Raw genomic sequence first — 21949 nt, 5'->3', positions numbered from 1 at the left:
CACTTGGGATTAATCTTTGGAGTCTCCCTTTGGTACCTTACTTTGTTTGAAATAATTGGCAACAAGTGAATCAATGGAGTTTGCTTGAGGTAGTGTTATAAGAAATGAAATGAAGTGTTATAGTTTGCTCAAAAGCTGATCTCTCGAAGGTTCAGATGTGCCTTAGGGAAGGCAATGAAATTGAATTGGGGTTGAGGGAGAGTGAGTGAGAGAGAGATATATCTAGAGAGAGGACATAGGACCTACATGGAAGCAAGGTTATAAAGACATGAGATGGGTCAGGAATATCATAAAGAATATCACCTATTTTAAGAGTTTGGAGGCAAAGCCAGTGATTGGAAGATGGGGCCAAGAACAGAATCTGAAACATCTTATCAAGTTGTAGAAGGCTTCCACCACACAGATAAGGATGAAGAGGACTTTATTTGACTGGGATGCTCTATGCTGACTGGGCTGGCAGGTAACCAGAGTTCAGTGGATGCACATTTACACCTCCCAGATGATACCTTTGCAAGCTGATGTAGGACAATGAGTTTACTGATTTACACCTGAATCTATTTATTTATATTTGGACGCTGCTTTAACCACAAGCTTAAGGAGGGAGGATAACCAATTTTATAAACTGGTGTAGTAGCATATGCCCATCAGAAATCTCAGGGACACATAATAGTAGACGCTCTTTCCCTGTGTATCAAAAAGCTATTGAAAAGGAAAGATTCTTGAAAAGCTAAAACATGCTTAAAAGGGGGTGGGGGAGCTCCAAATGTTTCTCTTGCCTATGAAATGCTTGCCAAATCAAAACAAATGTTTACGTTTACTTCCAGAGGATACACGGAAACTCCTGATTAGGGATAGATTGACCTGTCAGTTTTGCCTGTCGATTTCCCCCCTCTTAAATTCTGTTCTCCACATTTCTGTAGCAGTTTGTGATTTTTTAATTTTAATTTTTTTTAAAGAAAAACTCATGAAAATTCATCAGAATTTTAGTGTGAATTTCTCCTAAAAACACATTTTTGTATGCAATTTTGCGTAATGTACACATTTTTGCAATGCAGTTTTCCCTAATATAGTGCTTTTATGAATGTTATGTTCCACGCTTTGCCCCAGCATACCCATTTCTGTTCACATTACTTGACTGGAGAACTCCACTGTAAAATTTTGACAAGTGCAAATTTCGAAGGATGGCTGTGTTTCAGTTCTCATATTTTTTTGGAAAGTGGGAATTGGGCATGTTTTGCCTTAAAATGCAAACTTATTCAGATTTCTCCCCTTTCCTACTTCTGATCATAATAGCAGCTCCCCCACCCAAGTACATAGGACCCAAGGAGTGGATCAGAACCACTTCTAATAGCAAACTGAGGGGATAAGTGCCAACAGGATCTCAATCAAGAGGGAAGTAGAAACATGCTTGAGGGAACCCTCAGGTTTGCAGAAGTACAAAAACCTTTTTAAAAAACAAGTGGCTATTTTGTTTCTACTTTATTCATTATATACCTATGACTTTTTATGTTGCAGAGATGGAATGCGAAAATCAAACTTCATTGACTGAATTTGTCCTTGTTGGGTTTCCATACCCCAACAATCTGAAGGACCTTTTATTCATCTTCTTCATGATTGTTTACGTGCTGACCCTTTTTGGGAACCTTCTGATTCTGTTGGTTGTGGTGTCCAATCCCCAACTCCACAAGCCCATGTACTGGTTCCTCTGCCACTTGTCCTTCTTGGACATGACTGTCTCCTCTGTGATTGTCCCTAAGGTGATTGCTGGATTTCTAGAGGGTGGTGGAATCATTTCCTTTGGAGGTTGTGTATGCCAGCTTTTCTTCTTCCATTTCCTGGGCTGCACAGAATGCTTCCTCTACACACTGATGGCCTATGACCGCTTCTTGGCCATTTGCAAGCCACTCCATTATGGTACCATCATGAACCGTAGGACATGCCTCTTCCTCGCTTTGGGAACCTGGTTTGGTGGCTGTCTGCACTCTATGATGGAGACGACCCTTGTTTTCCGCCTGCCTTTTGGCTGGAGAAACCAGGTGAACTACATCTTCTGTGACATCCCAGCTGTGCTGAAGTTGGTCTGTGCTGACACGGCACTCAATGAGATGGTAACCATGGTTGATGTTGGCCTTGTGGCCACCACTTGCTTCTTTCTTATCCTGACTTCCTACATGTACATTGTATCCACCATACTGAGAATCCGCAGCACTGAAGGGCGCCGGCGAGCGTTCTCCACTTGCACAGCTCATATCACCGTAGTAGTGACTTATTATGTGCCACTCATCTTCATTTACCTGAGGCCAGGATCGCAGGATCCATTGGATGCGGTAGTAGCTGTATTCTACACTTCACTCACCCCACTTCTGAATCCCATAATCTACACACTGAGGAACAAAGACATAAAAGTTGCCCTTGTAAGACTAGGCAGTAGGACACCCTAATCTGGAACTGTGCACATTCTGTATGTTTAATGCATTGCAGCACAGGCTGGTAGCTGCCATGGAAGTGCCCAATGGGCGCAGCTATGCTTTTTAGACAACTTACACCATAGCCTGCTGTAATAAATCAAAGGCACCAGGAGAACCTGGTGAAACATCAGATTTGCTAGAGAGAAAGGTGTCATGAGTCTGGAGCCCAGCAGTGATCAGGAGTCTACAGAGTCTACGGAGCCATTATCTGAGGTGTCAATGATCAGGAGCCCACTGGACTTGAGGGTGGGAGGTGAGAGACTGAACCAGATCCCACAACGCCAGGGCCCATAGAATGAGAACTGGGACCTTCATAAGAATCTGTCCCTGATGGGTCTCTGGGCCAGAACAGAAAGGGGGCCACTCTCTTTTACACTCTGTTTTCCAAGCCAGATAAGTCCTGCCTCACAGTTTCTGTCAGGAATCACTCTTCCTTTAAAAACCTTCTCCAATGGTCATTTTCTTTTCTCCTATTGAATTGCCTCCCTTATTAATTGATTTAATTTTTTTAGGATATCCTGGCCACTGTGGCCCACACACTGGTAACCTGTAGATGACATTATTTATGTGCCCTGGGCTCCTTTGGGAAGGAAGGGCAGGATATAATTAACAACAATGCACTCTGTGTGGGGCTTCCTTTGAGGTTGATCTGCAAGCTCCAGCAAGATTAGTTGGTGGAATGGTTATCACACACACACACACACACATATATACTCTGCTCCTAAAGGAGCTGTGCTGGCTGCTGATAAGCTATCAGTCCAAGTTCAAAATTTTGGCTTTAATCTATGAAACAATTTGGGACCAGGATTCCGCAAGAGAATATATCTCTCTCCCTGCTGCCATGTCCAAGAATTAAGCTCAGTACATAAGCTTTGCTGTTGGTGCCACCATGTCAATTAGCGACAACCAGAGAGAGGGCCTTCTCTGTAGCGGCCCCCTGGATGTGGAATCATCTACCCTTGGAGCTCTGGCAAGTGCCAACGCTAGTGATATTTTGACCCCTCTTCAATAGATACCTGTGCACTCAAGCTGTTTCTGAGTGCAGGAATTAATTAATGGAGCCTTTGGGTTGCCAGTTGCATTTTATTTATATTATCGTGATGTTACTGGTTTGTCATTTTATCATTTTTAACTTGTACACTGCCTTGAGATGGATTGTAAATAAATAATATTTATTTATACATAAAACAATTACGCTTATTTTCTCCCTCATAATACTCTTTCTTCTCTCATTCATGTTTTGCTTTTTTGTCTCAGAATTATCTCCCTCAGACCCCCCTCACTGTTCTCCTTAGGACACGAAGACCAGGACTAACTAAAATGGTTTGCTTCTGATTTGTTCTTAGACGTGTCTGCTTGAAACAAAGAATGGATGGATCAGTGCATCTCTGGTCTGTGTCAGTTTCCCTCATGTTCATTCATCAATCTGTTATATTCCTTTTCCACATTAATTTGCATTTTTTTTAAAAATCACAAAGGTATATTTAACATATGTAATTTATCACAACATACACATTTCTAATCATTTTTCAAATCTCATTGTGGACCTTTGCAAGTGTGAAGAAAAATCAAACACACAGGGTTGGGTTTTATTTATTTATTTAATTTTCTTCCATTTATATCCCACCTTTCTTTCGTCAAGTAACCCAAGGCAGCATGCACGTGGTTCCCACTGATCTCTCATCCAGGCACTGACCAGACCTACTTAGCTTCAGCAAGGTGGTGGTTTCATGTGCCATCAGACCATTCCCTGGTCAATTGAAATCAGCCACAACTTTATTGATAACCAAAACATGTCAATTCTGCTTCAATTAACTCTTAAATAACTGCAGATCATATTTTTTAAGCTGGTGATGGAGAACCATGAACAGCCCTCTGCTTCTGCCACCTGGTTTGGCTCTGCTCCTGGATGGACTCCAATGGTCCAGTTCAGAGCTCAGCTGTGAATGATGATGGTGCCATCCATCCATCTGCCATCCATCCAAGCCAACCAGCCATCACTCCCCCACCATACAAAATGACAGTTAAGATAGCTGTCCTATTCTCCCCTATCTGCTGCCAATGATGTCAGCCTTTGATTTCCCTCTTCCTGACTTACCCTCCACCCATTTGTGTGCCTGTCAAGTTGTGATAAAGAATCAGGCAAATTCCAGAATGTGCCCATTGAGCCTAAAGCTCTGGGAAGGAGGTGATGGTGATGGTAGTGATGATGATGATGGTGATGCATCCCTCACAGGCCAATCAGAGAAGCATATTCAAAATTATTTTCCTGCTTCAGAAGGTGACCGCCATGGCAAGGCCAAGGCAGTGGTTGGAGTTAGGGATGGGTGAATCTGTCCATTTTGGTTTCTCTCCATTTCTAATTTTTCTACTTTTACGTTCAGTTCTGCACAGTTCCATATCAGTTTGCAATTTTTTTTAAAAAACCCTCATGAATATTCATCAGCATTTCAGTGTGCATTTCTCCTAATATACACAAGTTTGCATGCAGTTTTGCCTAATATACACTTTTCTGCAAAGCAGTTTTCTCCTGATATAATGCATTTTTGTACGTTAAATTCACAAATATCTACATTTATATGCACACTTCTGTATATGCATTTTTTGTTCGCATTACTCGGCTGGAGAACTGCATTGCAAAATCCACGAAAGTGAAAATTTCAAAGGATGGCTGTGTTTCAGTTTGCCATATTTAGAGAACAAAAAGTGAGGTGGGCTTAATTACTTTTCCCTAAAACAGTTAACAGCTAGTATGTCGACATCTGCCTATGGCCATACTACCCTGAACACACCCAATCTCGCCTGATCTGGGAAGCTAAGTAGGGTCAGGCGTGGTTAGTACTTGGATGGGAGACTGCTTGGGAATACCGGGTGCCATAGGCTCAGAGGAAGGCAATGGTAAACCATCTCTGAATACCTGTTACCATGAAAACCCTATGAATATATCCAAAGAAAGAATCATAGGGTTGCCGTAAGTCATAATCGCTTTGAAAGCATATAACAAATGTTAACATCTGACTGTGGGGCCTCCCTCCCTATTGGCCTGCCTTTTCTGCTTCAGGTAATGCCCCCTTCCTGGCAACAAGTACTCAGGTGAAGGTCCCTTCTAAGTGTATTTCATCCTAAAAATATGCAGGTTGAAAGTCTTTTGGTACATTTTTTCTGAGATGAGAACTTTATTGCAAAACCTGGAGCAGTATCTGAAGGATAATTACCTTCTGACCCACACATCACTCTGGTATGTGTGGATGAAATCCATCCACTTTAGCATTCAGAGAAACCAAATTCCTCAGGCATCTGTAAAAGATCTGGCAGAGACCTGTCTTCTTTGATTTGTTGTAGCTAGAACAACTACTTCTAGTTTACTATTATCAATCATCATAATCTGTTCTGGTATTCTCTTAAGGTGCAATGTTACCATCCCTTCCCTTTCACTCTCTAGCAGGGTTGCATTTGTGGAATCAGTGTTTTAATATTTGCTTTTGTTCTTGTAAGCCACTTTGAACTCCTCCTTTGTGGAGGGAGAAAGTGGTGTATACATTGTGAAAACGACTATCACTTATGCATTAGCATAATGGGGTACACGGAGTCCTCCTTTGAGGTTCTAACCCCCTCTAGCTTGTCAGAGAACATCTGAATAATTTACTTGAATAACTTAGATGTGTACTGCAGGCTCCACTATTCAGACCACAAGAAGAGCCATTCAATTTGAATGTCTGCCTGGTCCTATGTGCCATTTGCAGCAGTGCCTATTTCTATGTCTTTGTGAGCCTACAAAACAGGAGAGCGGTAGCTCAGTGGTAGAATATCTGCATTGTGGGCAGAAAGAATCAGGTTGGTGCCAATCAATGACAGCTAAATGATATTTATCGAACCAGTTTGAGATTTACAGCATAGTCCTGCCCGTGTCTACTCTGAAGTAAGTCCCACTGATTTCAGTGGAACTGACTCTGAGGTCTATGTCTATAGCAGCCTTCCCCAGTCTGATGTTTTGGACTACAACTCCCATCAGCACCAGCATGTACATCCATATGATGCTGGGGCTGATGGGAGCATCATCATGCTGGCAGGGTCTGATGGAGTTGTAGTCCAAACCATCTGGAAGGCACCATGTTGGCAAAGGCTGGTTTAGTTAGGCTTGCAGTGGGAGAAATGGAGATAAACAGGTGGGTTATCAACTTGTAAAACTCCCATCAACCAGGTAGGTATTTAATACTGAAGGTTCTAAAGATTCCAATGAAAGAAAATAACCAACGAAAGAGCAAATGTCTGTGTCTATGTCTCATGCAAATGCAAATGAATATTATATTTAAATGAAACTCAAGACACAGATGACACAGTTAAGTCTTATAGAAATAAGTAGAGCTTCAATCATGAGTAGCTCAGCCAAAGTAGTTGTGACGTGGAAGCCATCCATTTGTCTGCTCTTGAGAGGCTCATAATCTAACACACATGATATAAAAGGGAAAAGGGACTAGGGAGGGAAGAGGAAAAAGGAGCACTATAGTAGTTGTTCTTACTTTGGCCAATGAAAGGGCTCAGGTTAGTCTCCCCCTTGCCATGATGCCCTTTCTGAGAAGCAGGTGAGACAGCTTCCCAGTGGCCCTTATTTGCGGGGTGATGAAAAGGAGCATGTGGGAAATTTCCCTACTTACCTTGCTCTGCTGAACAGATTTCTTCTAGCCTGAAGTATTCCTTTTTCTATAGTGTCCCCCCCCCGCTTTATATAAGAATGGGGAATACACATGAATTAAATACATATGGCTTGCTTTGTCACATCTAGTTAGGCCCTAATGCCCATCCATTTCCCCCCTGGTGGGACTTAGAGATGGCCAATTTTTAGTTGGGTTCTGCCCCATTACCTCCCAGCTCAATCACTGAAATCATCTGCAGGAGCTTCACTGGTCATCCCCTGAGCTGGCGAGGCTCATTTGTCAACAACAAGAAATGAAGCCTTTAGTGCCATCAGCCTAGTCCCGCAGAATGCTCTGCCAATAGAGATTCAGCAGGCACCTTCTGGTCTGACTTTTAAACGCCTGCTGAAAACTATTTCTATGCCATCAGGCTTATGCAAGCAATTGAGAAGATATCTTTCTGCAATAGTTAGTTAAGGATTTCTGACTTTAAATTTTTATATGGTTTTATCACGTATTAATATGGGTTGTGAACAGTTTTGCTTTTTTAAAATGAATTTGTTGTTATATGCCTTCAAGCTGATTACGACTTATGGCAAACCTATGAATCAGTGACCTCCAAGAGCATCTGTCATGAACCACCCTGTTCAGATCTTGTAAGTTCAGATCTGTGGCTTCCTTTATGGAATAAGTCTATCTTTTGTTAGGCCTTCCTCTTTTTCTACTCCCTTCTGTTTTTCCCAGCATGATTGTCTTTTCTAGTGAATCAGGTCTTCTTGTTATGTGTCCAAAGTATGATAATCTCAGTTTCATCATTTTAGCTTCTAGTGACAGTTCTGGTTTAATTTGTTCTAACACGCAATTATTTGTCTTTCTCGCAGTCCATGGTATGCACAAAGCTCTCCTCCAACACCAGATTTCAAATGAGTTGAAAGTACTTCTTTACTCAGCGCATAGTTAAACTATGGAATTTGCTCCCACAAGACGCAGTAATGGCCACCAGCTTGGATGGCTTTAAAAGAAGATTAGACAAATTCATGGAGGACAGGGCTATCAATGGCTACTAGCCATGATGGCTGTGCTGTGCCACCCTAGTCAGAGGCAGCATGCTTCTGAAAACCAGTTGCCGGAAGCCTCAGGAGGGGAGAGTGTTCTTGCACTCGGGTCCTGCTTGTGGGCTTCCCCCAGGCACCTGGTTGGCCACTGTGAGAACAGGATGCTGGACTAGATGGGCCACTGGCCTGATCCAGCAGGCTCTTCTTATGCTCTTACGCTCTCTATGAATATTTTTATAAATAATAAAATAAAATAAATGTTGTTTGCAATGAATATAAATGTTAAGTTTCAGCCCTTTAAAGTGCGCTGGGTTGAGAAAGAATGACCTGATCAAAGTCAACAAATGAACAACAGGATGATTTTAACCTGGGTTTTACTTGTCCACAGCCAACACTCCATCTGAAAGAGCACATTAACCCCAACAAGCTAGTGGGTGCCAGCCTGGGTCACCCTCTTGCCCCCTGTCAGCTTAGTCAAAGCTGCTTTCACTTCTTTGTTTCGAAGTGTATAAATGACTGGGTTCAGCATGGGTGTGACCACATTGCCAAAGATCTGCACAGGGGTCACCAGAATTTCACTGAGTGACGGCTGAGTGTAGATCAGGGCGCAGGGGCCAAAGAAGAGGGTAACTACAGTCAAATGGGAGGCACAAGTGGAGGCTGCCTTTCGCCGCCCTTCCCCAGAACTCATCCTCAGGATAGAATAGACAATGCGGATGTAAGAAGCAAGGATGAGGATGAAGCAGGTCATGGGAACAACGCCAATGTTGGTGAAGCTCACCGTCTCAATGATGAGGGTGTCGGCGCAAGCCAGCTTGACGACGGGAAAGATGTCACAGAAAAAGTAGTCCACTTCACTGGGCCCACAGTAGGGTAGGGTGAAAGTCAAGGTCGTGAGGATGGTGGCATGGAAGGAGCTGGTGACCCATGTGCCGGCAGCCAAGACAGCACACACCTTCCAGTTCATGATGATGAGGTACCGCAGCAGGTGGCAGATGGCAACATAACGATCATAGGCAATGACGGTATAGAGGAGGCACTCTGTGCTTCCCAGGAAATGATAGAAGAAGACTTGGGATATGCACCCGCCCAGTGGTATTATCCGGCTTTGTCCCCAAAGGTTGGCCAACATCTTTGGGGTGCTGACAGAAGAGAAGCCAATGTCAAGGACGGAGAGGTTGAACAGGAAGAAGTACATGGGGGTGTGGAGACGAGAGTCAGTGAAGACAGCGGTCATAATCAACAAGTTCCCCAGCAAAGTGCAGATGTAGAAGGTTAAGAAGACAGGGAAGAGGATGGTCTGGAGGCCATCCGTATGGGGGATGCCAAGGAGGATAAAATGGGTCACCACTGTGCGGTTTTCTCCGTGGGACCTATTCCCACAGAAGAAGAGACAGAAAAAAGACAACACAGAATGAATTAATAAGTACAGAGGCTGCAATCCTAAAGCCACTGGACATGGATAGAGGCCCATGGAACTCAAAGGCACTTTCTCCTGAGTAAACAAGACCAGGATTGTCCTGTTAATGAAACTGGTGGCACAGCACATGCTAATGATAGCACATGTACTTTATTATTTGGCATTTCTCAGATATAGCTAGTCGGTATTCACATAGTTTTCAATAAAAGGATGAGCTTATTTTTTCTACCAGGGCCAAGTAACCACGTATGAGTGATTTTTGTATAAAAAAAGAAGACAGCTTATTGTAACTGACAATTTTCCCCTTCCCCTAAATGCCCAAACATAAGAACAATCCTGCTGAATCAAGCCACAGATCCATTTAGTTCAGCTTCCTTTTTTTCATAGGGATCAACCAGATGCCCATGGGCAGCCCTGAAACAAAACATTAGCCCTTTCCCACTGTGGCTCTCCAATAATTAGGGTTTCCATGTTCAATCCCTGAGACTGATCCTGTATCTTTAGGAGAAAAGAAAGTCAGCCAAGTGCAGGTGTTCTTGCAACATTGTAATGGGAAAAACCACAAGGTGGAATTCTCCCTTCCCCCTGCACAACTTTTAAAGATACAGAAGACCTCTTGGTTGCCAGGCCCAGCCTCCAAGAGGTCTTCTGTATCTTTAAAAGTTGTGCAGGGGGAAGGGAGAATTCCACCTTGTGGTTTTTCTCATTATAGTATTGCAAGAACACCTGCACTTGGCTGACTTTCTCTTCTCCTAAAGATACAGGATCAGTCTCAGGGATTGAACATGGAAACCCTACCAATAATTGCAATTAAGAGGAATACTACCTCTGAAACCCTGAGGCTGCACCAAATCATTACGACCAGTAGCCATTGAACATACAGAATTTTGGTCCATGGAGCTGTCTAATCCCCTTTGGAAACCATCTAAGCTAGTGACCATTGAAATGTATTCTCCTGCAGTGAGAAGCTACAAGAACAGCAACATATTGAGGATGGAGAGGAAGAAGGGAGAGAGATTATGAATTGTCAGGACTTGAGTTGACAGTGTAGGGCCAGCCCAAAATATTTTCCTGCCTAAGGAATAGGACAAGATGGTGTCCCTATATTATGTATGCAGAAGCTGACTGATGTGGTCATTGAAGTAAGGCACTGTTGACTGGGTGGCATCTTATTTTTATTTATTTATTTATTAAATTGATATCCTGCTCTTCCTCCTAGAAGAAGCCCAAGGCGGCAAACAAAAACACTAAAAATACTCTAAAACTTAATACAAACAGACTTTAAAACATATTAAAACAAAACATCTTAAAAACATTTTTTTAAAAAGCCTTAAAACATCTAAAAAAGTAATTCCAACACAGACGCAGAATGCGAGAAGGTCTCCAGTTAAAAGGCTTATTGAAAGAGTAAAGTTTCAATAAGCCTTTTTACTTATTGAAATAGGCACCAAAGAAGTAACAGAGATAGTGCCGGTCTAATATTTAAGGGGAGGGAATTCCAAAGTGTCGGTGCCACAACACTAAAGGTACACTTCCTATGTTGTACGGAAAGGACTTCCTGTTGAGATGGTATCCGGAGGAGGCCCTCACCTGCAGAGCACAGTGATCGACTGGGTATATAAGGGGTAAGACAATCTTTCAGGTATCCTGGTCCCAAGCTGCATAGGGAGTTGTACACCAAAAGCAGAATCTTGAACTTGGCTTCCACTGCATCTGAAGGCTTAGGAGGCACATAACAAGCCATAGTTCTGCCCAGGGGCATCACTACCGGGTTGCGGAGGGTGCGGATCGCACCTGGGTGACACCATGAGGAGGGTGACACCCAGAGCCGCCCCGCCCCGCTGCCCAGCAAAGGAGCTGAGAAGCGCTCCGGGTCCTCCTTGGAGGCATGCAGGTGGGCAGGTGAGACCGGAAGCAGAGTCGGCGGGGCGAGGGAGGCGCACCGGCATTCCCAGGCCTGCTTCTCTGGCTGGGTGCCCCTCTGGTGCACGCCCTCCCAGGGGCATGGACGGGGGTGGCTGGCCTCGCACACACGCGTGCACTCAGCACAAGATTTGGGGGCTCGCCAAGGGCCCCCTGGCACCCAGTCCAGTGTGCAACGAAAGCAGGTGCCCGCTCGCTGGTGGTGAAGCCTGGACGGGCTTTCCACTGTCAGCCTGGAGCGCGCGCACACGCGAGACCAGCCACCCCTATCCATGCCCCTGGGAGGGTGCGCGCCGGAGGTCCGCACCCCCCCGCACTCCCGCTAGTGACCGCTGGTTCTGCCATCCAACACTGAACTTCTCCCTACTGCCTTCTGCTCTCTGACATGGCTGGCTGTACCATTAGACAGTCCTTTGAAAGTCCTTCCTGAATCTGATGGATACACAAAACTTGAATACTAAAAAATGGGGGGATGGTTGTGCTTTATGAATTCAAGTATCATAGAATTTCAGAGTTGGAAGAGACCTGGGAAGCCATCTAGTCCAACCCTCTGCTTAATATAGGATCTATTCACACCAGTCTGAAACCAATCCAGCACTTGAATCCTAATATTTCTTTTTTTACTTAGTAATAACCTCTCCTTGGTCCTGCTAGATCAGTGGTTCCCAAACTTTCCCCCCCACAGACCTGAAAATTGCTGATAGTCATGGTGGAGCACTTAAATGATTTTTGTGCCTGTTGTAGCAATTGTAATGCACTGGGTTAGATGCTTAATTAATTAATTAATTAGATTTATATTCCACCCTTCCTCCCAGTAGGAGCCCAGGGTGGCAAACAAAAGCACTAAAAACACTCTAAAACATCATAAAAACAGACTTTAAAATATGGAACCCCTGTACTAGATTAAGGGTAGACAAGTGGTGCTCTTCAGATGCTATGGACTCCAACTTAGATTGCATAGTTTGGGGCTGGATCATACCCCAAACATTTTTTTTTAAAGGAAAAATATTTTTTAAAAAAACTAAAATGAGCCACTGATTGACTCATAAGCAAATATTATCTATAAGATGTTTTGGTTAAATAAAAATGATGATTTCCCAAAGGGAGGAAAAATAATAATTGGATTGTTTTTAAAGCTCTACAGTTCAGCCAACATCTCTCCTAGAGACACACATGTGGAAAAAAAGAATTCACATGTTAAAATAATACTGCAATAATAAATAATGGGTTGGATCCAGACTAAGGTTGCAATCCTAACCCCACTTACCTGGGAGTAAGCCCCATTTAAACCAGTGGACTTGCTTCTCAGTAGACATGGTTAGGATTGTACTGCTAGTCATGCTTGGGTCTGCTCAAACCATGGCGTGCAGCACAACCTTAACCATATCTACTCAGAAGTAAATCCTATTGGCTTGCCTAAGGCTGCTATCCTAGCTCCATTTGCCTGGGAGTAATCCAATGACTTACTTCTGAGTAGACATGTTTAGAGTTGTGCTGTAAGTCTGGATATAATTGAATACAACAAAATAGTTCCTTCTTTCCTGTTCCCTTCAATTGCTCTAAAAATTGTACTTTCGGTTTTTGTTAAGGAAAGGAAATGGAAAATGCCCTCAAATATGCAACTGCTTTTCTTAACCTTTCTCTCATACAACCTAAAGCTGTACATGTTTTCCACTGCAGTGATATCCCAGAAGGGTTTCTTTTTAAAGACATCTGCGATTAGTCTCCATTTCATTTAACAATGACCTAGGGAGGTGGAGGGCCCTCCGACACTGGAGTCATTCAAGAGGCAGTTGGACAGCCACCTTTCGGGTATGCTTTGATTTGGATTCCTGCATTGAGCAGGGGGTTGGACTCGATGGCCTTATAGGCCCCTTCCAACTCTACTATTCTATGATTCTATGAGATGAAACAGAGAGAGTCTTTTTTTTGCCAATTCAGGATCTATTGCCAGTATTTTTGATAATTCCTGACCTGGCACATCGTGGCACATCCTACGTAGGGGAACCAATGGGTGGTATTCAACTAAGTCCTACTCAGAGTAGACCCATTGAAGGTAATGGACATGACTAACAGGTTCATTGCTTTTAATGGGTCTACTCTGAGTAGGACTTGTTGAATACAACCCTATCTTTACTATGATATTCAATTTTGTATCCAGCTAGTCCTACTTAGAGCAAATCCATTGAAATTAATCAACACAACTGACTTAGGTCTATTTATTTCAATTAGCTGCATCCAACTCTAAGTTCCACTCAGAGTAGACCCACTGAAATGAATGGATTTAAGTTGGTTATGTCCATTAATTTCAATGGTGTTACTCTGACTAGGACTAACATTTGATACAAACTTATGGGACTACTCTAAGTAGAATTTAGATGGATAACACCCGTCGTCATAATCATCATCCAATTTATTAGTTGCTACATAAAAAGCCTATATGTGACTTACAAAACTTTTTTTAAAAAAGGCATCACATAAAATCAAAAAAGAAACAAGAATAATACATTATAAAAAGCAAGCAGAAACTGAGCATAGAATAGTAGAGTTGGAAGGGGCCTATTAAGCCATCGAGTCCAATCCCCTGATCAATGCAGGAATCCAAATCAAAGCATACCCGAAAGGTGGCTGTCCAGCTGCCCTCTTGAATGACTCCAGTGTGGGAGGGCCCACCACCTCCGTAGGTCATTGGTTCCATTGTCATACTGCTTTAACAGTTGGGAAGCTTTTCCTGATGTTCACTCGGAATCTGGCTCCCTGCAACTTGAGCCCATTATTCCATCTTGCATGGCCATGGGATATCCCTAAATTCCATAGAACAGAAGTTTGCCATGCAATTTTTAAAGGGCTCACAGTACATAAAATATAAATCCACCACTATTATTGTATGATGAAGAATTAGGGATGGGCAAATCTGACAATTTTGGTTTCTCTCAGTTTCTCATTTTTTCCAGTCTTAAGTTCAGTTTTCCACATTTCTACATCAGTTTGTGATTTTTTTTAAAAAAGTCATAATGAAAATTCATCAGCATTTTTACTAATTCCCCCTTGCATATATTTTGCCTATTGTGCACATTTTTGCAAAGCAATTTTCTTTGTAATGCATTTTGGTATGTTATATTCACCAATACATGTGCTTTTATGCACACTTTACTCTAGTGTATGTATTTTTGCTCACATGACTTGGCTGGAGAACCGCACTGCAAAATTGGAAGAAGCGTGAATTTCAGCCGATTGCTGTGATTCAGTTTGCATCTTATTTTAGAGGGTTTGCATTATGCAAGTTTGCCTTTAAATGCAAAGTGAATAGAATTTCTCCTCCATGTAGGGTTGCCAGGTTCATGGCCTGAGACTGCTCCTGTATCTTTAGGAGAAGAGAAAGTCAGCCAAGTGCAGGTGTTCTTGCAACCCTGTAATGGGAAAAACCACAAGGTGGAATTCTCCCTTCCCCCTACACAACTTTTAAAGATACAGAGGACCTCTTGCTGAAAAAAAGTAGTTCACTGCGCTTACCCTGGATATATTGCCAGTCAATTAACTGACTGTGGATAATTCTGAGTTTTAGTGTTTTGAGACTGGAGTTGTGGGGAGGAAGGGCTGTGGGCGGTATATAAATCAAACAAAATAAAAATAAATAAATAAAAATAATGTCTTTCTTTTCACTCTCTCCATACCCAGCAATGCTATCAGGGCAGAAGTCTAGGGCCCCGATCAGCAGAATGGACAGAGCTCCCCAATGCAGCAGGGCTGCCTTACCACATTTTGAAGTAATATACATTAGCATCTATAGAGCCTCCTCCACCCACACATGTGCATAAGACTACTAAGTCCAGAGTCTCAAATGACCTAAGTGGAGCCTTGTCCATGCCATTCCATCATTCTGGAATGCAAAGAGGAGAAGAAACCGATGGAGTCATGTTTTATTCTTAATGCTCCAACTCTATGGAGTCACCAAAGCTCTGCAGATCAAATGAATACACCAGGATTCAGCCATCTTATAGGAAATGAGGAATGGTGAACACAGCAACTAAGTTCTCTATAAGGGCAAACCAACAGCAGTATATAACACCTTGCTTGTGGGATTTGCACTGGCTGCCAATCTGCTACCAAGCCAAGTTCAAGGTGTTGGTACTAGCATAAAAGGCCTTATACAGCTCAGGACCAGGTTAATGCCTTATCATTTATATACCCAGTAGGTCACTGCAGTCTGTGGGAGAACTTTTTCTTCAAGTTCAAAAGATATCAGAAGCCCCTCGCTCCACAGTAACTTGGAGCAGGGCCTTTAGTGTAGCTGCCCCAGTTCTGTGCATGACAGGTGCCCACTATCTGCACTTTCCAGAAACAACTGAAGTCGCTTTTGCTCTGACATGTTCTCCCAGCTGGATGAATAGGTCTCTGCCATGGGTGTCTACTCTGTTGTGTTTTTACATTTATCTGCTGTTATTTTCTATTTTTTTAAAGCTGTTTTTCTTGTGTTTTGTATATTGCCTTGAGACGTGTGTGGATGGTGAGATAATTAGTGCTTTTTTGTGGTGGTACTCTCTGGTACAGAGTGTCATCAACTCTTTCGTTTGCTGCTTATGGCAGCCATTTTGTGCTGGCATCCATGGTGTTTTTATCAAGATATGAGTACCGACACCTCATTTTTTACCAGAAAAAGCACTGTATGTATGTATGTATGTACGTATGATGATGATGATGATGATTAGTATATCAGTGCTTTGATCTGATTTATAATAATATTGAACAGAGTACAGAGATCCTAGATGTGTTTCAAGATCCTAGGAAATCCCTGGAATAGGATCTCCAACTTTTTAAGCCATTTTTATCCTCCCCCTTCTTTGAGCACAGAACAAAATCTATTCTTTTAGCCAACGCTTCCTTCAGTCAGCCTGTTTTCACTCTACCCCCCCACCAGCTGGTGTTGCCTATTACATCCCACTATACATTTTCAGTCCCTTACTTTCTCTGCCCACCATGTACTTGCCCATCTATTGTAGGATGTAAGTGCTCCAGGAAAGGAGGACTTTGTCACTCTGATACAGAGGACTTTGTTCACAGATTCTACCAAATCAATTTAGGACAATAGCCATAATGATGAAAGAGTCCATTAGAGAGATCAATTCATCTTCAGTGGCTTTCTGCCCTCTGCTCCCATCCCCTTGTCACACAAAGAAAACAGTAATTTACTCTGCAAACCCAATTATCCACTTTGGTGAAAAGAGACATACATTATATCTTACATTGTCTGGATGCAACTTGAAGGTGACTCTGTTCCCAGTCTACTCAGTATTGCACCCAGTTATAATTTCACACAGACACTTCGTTTCTGTGCTTCTCCAGAGCCAACAGTATATAGAGATCTCAACAGTCCCATCTTTTAAATTGGTTCGAGTCCATCAGGGGCCAGTTCCCACCAGGGAAGGCCTTTGGGCTTACCAGTTCAGGACCTTCCACTGGGCCAACAATCAAAACATGTTTTTTATTTTCATTCTAGGCAAATGTTGATTAAAGTAGACTCAAGGGGTTCTTAGGGGTTATACATTAATGAAGACATAACTGAACTTTTTTTTTAGCAGTTTTGCCTCTTGCAAGAACTGGTTTGGCCATATGCAATTATTGAAATCACTGAGACTCCATAATGAGGCATCACTGTTGCACCACTGGCCTGATCCAGTAGGCTCTTATGTGCTTATATTTTGTTAACCTTTTGATTTTTTTTTTTAAGTTCCCTGTGCAATAAAATGATATTACTGGGCAGTATGTTATATTTACGTTTTTAAAGATCAGCATTTTAAAGCCTCATTGCTTACAGTATTGGCTGTTCGTTAAGCAGGGAGACTTTAGGAAATGTTGTTTTAGTAAGGCTGCCATTCTATGTGCAAAACTAGGGACTGGGTCCCTGATATGTAGAGTAGGTGCTAAATTGTAGTCCATGCTAGTTCTACTCAAAGTGGATCCATTGAAATTAATGGACATGACTTACTTGGCCAGTGTGGTGTAGTGGTTAGAGTACCAGGTTAGGACCTGGTTGACCAGGGTTCAGATCCCCCCTCCAGTTGCAAAGCTCACTGGGTGACCTTGTCAGCTTTAAATTTTACAATTGTTCTTTATAATATTTCATACAGAGCATTGACACAAATACAGGATTAAAAAAAAACATTATTACAGGTGTATCCCACCATTCCTCCAAGGAGCTCAATATGGTGTACAAGCATGGCTCTCTCTCTCTCTCTCTCCATTTTATCCTCACAACAACCCTGTGAGGTAGGTTAGGCTGAGAGACAGTGACTGGTCCATGGTGACCCAGTGAGCTTGTTAGCCAAGTGGGGATTTGAACCTTGGTCTCCCAGGTCCCAGTCCGACACGACATACTATACCACCCTTGCATAGTTATGAGGCAAGGTACAAACATGCTCATTATACATCCCCCCCCCTTTAAGATTGTCTCTGGTGGAAAAAGAACAGCAACTAACTGGTCTGCAAAAAAACAGACCTGTCTTATGTTTATAAATTCTATTTTTTTGTGGTGCTCCCATTATGTATTTTTTTAAAAATCATATACACAGTGAAGTCATACCATTCCACAGTAAAGATGTTCAAGAGATTTTATGTGCTGCTTTTGTTTTAACGTCTGGCGCTTCTGCACGAGTTTTTCTGTTAAGGTGATGCAACACAATTTACTGTACCATTAATCCAGAGTAGCACTTTTCATGTTTTTTTCCAGTGCAATCATTACTTGTGCAGCATCTGGCATAGAGTATGGCCAAATCAGAGTTTTACTGTGTCGGACCATATTTTTGTCTGCAAACAATTTTAGTAAAGCCAGTTGTGGGGTCCTTGTAATTTGTTGACTCATTATGCTGCCCTGACCCATTATACTGCCCTGGGCTCCTACTGGGAGGAAGGGCAGGATATAAATCTAATAAATAAATAATAAAAATAAATAATTATGGTGCTCATTTCCTTATCAAAGGTTAACTTTTTTTTTCTTTTTAGGATTACTGATCACTTGGTGGGGATGCCAGCTCCACAACCTGTGAGACTGCTTTATACTGTGCCAGACCATTGCCCATCTATGTTGCCTACACAGACTGGCAGCAGCTCTCCAGGGCTTCGAACAGGAATTTTTCCCAGCCCTGCCTGGGACCTTCTGCATTAGGGTTGCCAGGTTCATGGCCTGAGACTGATCCTGTATCTTTAGGAGAAAGTCAGCCAAGTGCAGGTGTTCTTGCAACCCTGTAATAGGAAAAACCACAAGGTGGAATTCTCCCTTCCCCTGCACAACTTTTAAAGATACAGAAGACCTCTTGGTTGCCAGGCCAGGCCTCCAAGAGGTCTTCTGTATCTTTAAAAGTTGTGCAGGTAGAAGGGAGAATTCCACCTTGTGGTTTTTCGCATTACAGAGTTGCAAGAACACCTGCACTTGGCTGACTTTCTCTTCTCGTAAAGATACAGGATCAGTCTCAGGCCAAGAACCTGGCAACCCTATTCTGCATGCAAACTAAATGCTCTACCACTGAATTGTGGCCCTTTCCTAGCAGGGGATAAGGTAACTGCAGCTTCTGTTGTCCACCCATATCCCCTTCTTGCCATATGGCATTCCTGGAGGCCTGATCACTTACAGCAGGTTGGGAAGAGAATGGTCTACAGGTCCTAGAAGGATCCAGGAAAGAAAAGCTTTATCTTCAGGAAATTTAAAGCAGGGATTGGGGAACCTATGGCCCTTTCAGTGTTGTTGGACTCCAACTCCCATCATCCCTGACCATTGACCATGACCGCATTCACCCCATACATTTTTTCCATTATTATTCCACTTTAAACGGTTATGGTTTCCCCCAAAGAATTCTAGGAAGTGTAGTTGGAGAAGGGTGCTGAGAGTTGTTAGGAGATCCCTCTTCCCGTCACAGAGCTACAATTCCCAGGGTGGTTGAATAATCCAGGTAACCAGGAATTGCAGCTCTGTGAGTGGAATAGGGATCTCCTAACAAGTCTTAACACCCTTAACAAACAGCATTTCCCAGGATTCCTTGTGGGAAGCCATGACTGTATGAGATGGAATAATAATGGAATAAATGCATTCTGTGAGTGTGGTCTATGTTGGCTGGAGCTGATGGGATTTGGAGTCCAACAACATCTAGAGGGCCACAGGTTTCCCTTCCCAAGACTAAAGTATATAAATAACCTCCAACATTGAATCTGGCAATCCTACCACTTGAAGTGGTTAAGGTAGCCTACAGTCTATTATGTGAGGGATTCAACTGCATACTGGAAACTTAGGTTTGCAGAATGAAAGTGGATTCAAGTGGACTGTTGCCCTGCTACAACAAATCCATTTCAAAAGACAACAACACTGGGCTTTTTGAGGTTAGGAAAATAACACAGAAATGCACTGAAAAGGGTGGGATGAACAAGATGCGTAATCACCACACAACAGAGATGAATTCATGCTGAATGATTGTTGTCATAAAACCCTAATCAGGACAAAGGCTCAATAAAGACCAGATATAATCTAACCTCTGCATAAGTGTTGTGCAAGCAGATCAGGATGAATAAACAAGACATCTGGAGGAGCCTTGAAGCACCTTTGAGAATTTATTTTAACAATGTGTGGCCGTTAAGATTCTACAAGAAAAAGTGAGGAGGTGAGGCATTTCTTAGGAAGAGAATGAATATTCTGTCTCATCCAGGTCTTATGTTTGCATTACAACTGACTCAATAAACTCTGTGTGAAAACTCCCTAGGAGGGGAAGGAATAGAGTGGGCTTATGTTTTCAGAAATGTTCACAAACAGGTGATGGGGTGTTCTTCTTGGAGAGAAGGCCCAAGTTCATGTGACCTCAGAAGGACCATTTTCGTATCTGCTGAAGGTTTCCCCCACCCAGAGCAAAAGGGAGTTCCGGGGAGAGCCTCAAATCAGTCCATGAAGTCCATGCCAGTGGGGGAGGATTTTAACCCAAATCTAAATTTCTGCTTCATGAAGGAAAACATGTGGTTACTATAGCTGGGTACCTGTATGTCCCTCCCCCAGCTCAAATAGAAGGTTCCGGGAATGCGGGATTTAGATGGAAAATGGCATTGGGGGGAAAGTTTAACCCCACCTCCCCTAGTACCCATGCTCCAATGATTCACGCCTTCACTTTTTATTTATCATGTTCACCTGAACGATGTTGATCCTGTTGTTATTTTTATACAGTTTTAATGTTGCATCCTGTACATTCTGTTGTGGCTTATAGCTAATGCAGGAGTTCCACTATCATGCATCTCCAGGCATTGCACCTAGTTAAACCCATCAACTCTATGGTTTCCTGCCTGTCAGTCTAAGCATTGCATCTTTTATCTCCTTGTTTCTTAATGTATATATGAGTGGGTTTAAGAATGGGGTTAGTGTGGTGTAGAAAATGGCTATCACCTTGCTCAGGAGATCTTGAGCCCCTGGTCTCAGATAATTGAAAGCTAAAGGCACATAGCATATCATCACCACAATCATGTGGGCAGCACAGGTGGAGAATGCCCGATGCCGGCCTTCAACAGAACGGATCTTCAGGATGGCAGAGACAATGTACATGTAAGACATCAGAATCAGGAAAATGCATGCTATAGCCACTAAACCAATATCGACCAAAGTAAACATCTCATTGAACACAGTGTCCACACAAGCCAGTTTCAGCATCGCAGGTATATCACAGAAGATGTAGTTCACTTCACTCTTCAGGCCATAAGGCAAGACAAAGGTGAGTGCTGTCTCAATGATAGAGTGCAGACATCCGCCAAACCATGCACCCAGTGAGAGGTAGAGACAAGCTTTGTGATTCATCATGGTGTTGTAATGAAGAGGTCTGCAGATGGCCAGGAAGCGGTCGTAGGACATGACAGTGTAGAGGAAGAACTCAGAGCAGCCAAGGAAGTGGTAGAAGAACAGCTGGGTTATGCAGCCACCAAAGGAGATGACCTGGCCACCCTCCACAAAGCCAGCAATCATCTTGGGCACTATCACGGTGGACAATGCAATATCCAAGATAGATAAGTGGCAGAGAAACCAGTACATCGGCTTGTGCAGGTCTGGTTTGGAAGCCACAGTCAAGAGGACCAGGATGTTCCAGACAATGGTCAGCATGTAGATCAACAGGAAGAAGAGGAACAAGGGAGCATGTAGCTCTTGAGGGTGCAGAATTCCCAGGAGAACAAAGACAGCCAAAGTGCTTTGGTTTTTGCACTCCATTCATGCAATATTACTCTTGACAAGAGGGGGAAAAAATTGTTTGGAGTTTTCAAGATGAAATTGTGCCAGAGGAATACAAAAGATATTCTAAGGATAGATCTGAGATTTAAAATGTGTTCTTTGTGTAGCACTGATCCTAACATAGATTTTCAAGTCTGTTAAGAATCATACTATTTTCACAAACACCTAAGATTCTGAACTTTGAACTTTTCTCCTTTCCCCTTCTG

At 42.8% G+C, this 21949-nt stretch overlaps 3 protein-coding genes and 1 pseudogene across 3 annotated transcripts; 2 read left to right on the top strand and 2 right to left on the bottom strand.

Annotated features, from left to right (window-relative positions):
• The first annotated feature begins 1517 nt into the window (after positions 1 to 1517).
• On the top strand, positions 1518 to 4418 carry LOC133366950 (olfactory receptor 10G6-like). Its single transcript, XM_061590498.1, has 2 exons — positions 1518 to 2413; positions 4322 to 4418. Exons 1-2 carry the CDS (start codon positions 1518 to 1520, stop codon positions 4416 to 4418), a joined length of 993 nt encoding a protein of 330 aa, XP_061446482.1.
• An 814-nt stretch (positions 4419 to 5232) lies between these two features.
• On the top strand, positions 5233 to 5351 carry LOC133368152 (5S ribosomal RNA; annotated as a pseudogene).
• Positions 5352 to 8584: 3233 nt separating this feature from the next.
• Positions 8585 to 12981, bottom strand: LOC133366949 (olfactory receptor 10D3-like). The gene is made up of 2 exons (XM_061590497.1): positions 12968 to 12981; positions 8585 to 9530 (listed from the first exon to the last, which is right to left on the bottom strand). The coding sequence occupies exons 1-2, from the start codon at positions 12979 to 12981 to the stop codon at positions 8585 to 8587; spliced, it is 960 nt and encodes a 319-aa protein (XP_061446481.1).
• Positions 12982 to 20798: 7817 nt separating this feature from the next.
• On the bottom strand, positions 20799 to 21722 carry LOC133366948 (olfactory receptor 10G6-like). Its single transcript, XM_061590496.1, has one exon. The coding sequence runs from the start codon at positions 21720 to 21722 to the stop codon at positions 20799 to 20801; it is 924 nt and encodes a 307-aa protein (XP_061446480.1).
• Between the last annotated feature and the right edge of the window lie 227 nt (positions 21723 to 21949).

The sequence above is a fragment of the Rhineura floridana genome, chromosome 11 (assembly GCF_030035675.1).
Source record: "Rhineura floridana isolate rRhiFlo1 chromosome 11, rRhiFlo1.hap2, whole genome shotgun sequence".
Lineage (NCBI taxonomy): Eukaryota > Metazoa > Chordata > Lepidosauria > Squamata > Rhineuridae > Rhineura > Rhineura floridana.
The sequence above is the reverse complement of the archived record's forward strand: the minus strand, read 5'-3'. Positions and strand labels throughout refer to the sequence as shown.

What these genes read in the sequence shown, in the direction of transcription:
- LOC133366948 (XM_061590496.1), bottom strand. Translation starts at nt 21,722, where the DNA reads ATGGAGTGCAAAAACCAAAGCACTTTGGCTGTCTTTGTTCTCCTGGGA.
- LOC133366950 (XM_061590498.1), top strand. Translation starts at nt 1,518, where the DNA reads ATGGAATGCGAAAATCAAACTTCATTGACTGAATTTGTCCTTGTTGGG. An exon ending in AAAGACATAAAAGTTGCCCT is followed by an intron (nt 2,414 to 4,321) that starts TGTAAGACTAGG and finishes TTTAAGCTGGTG; the next exon opens with ATGGAGAACCATGAACAGCC.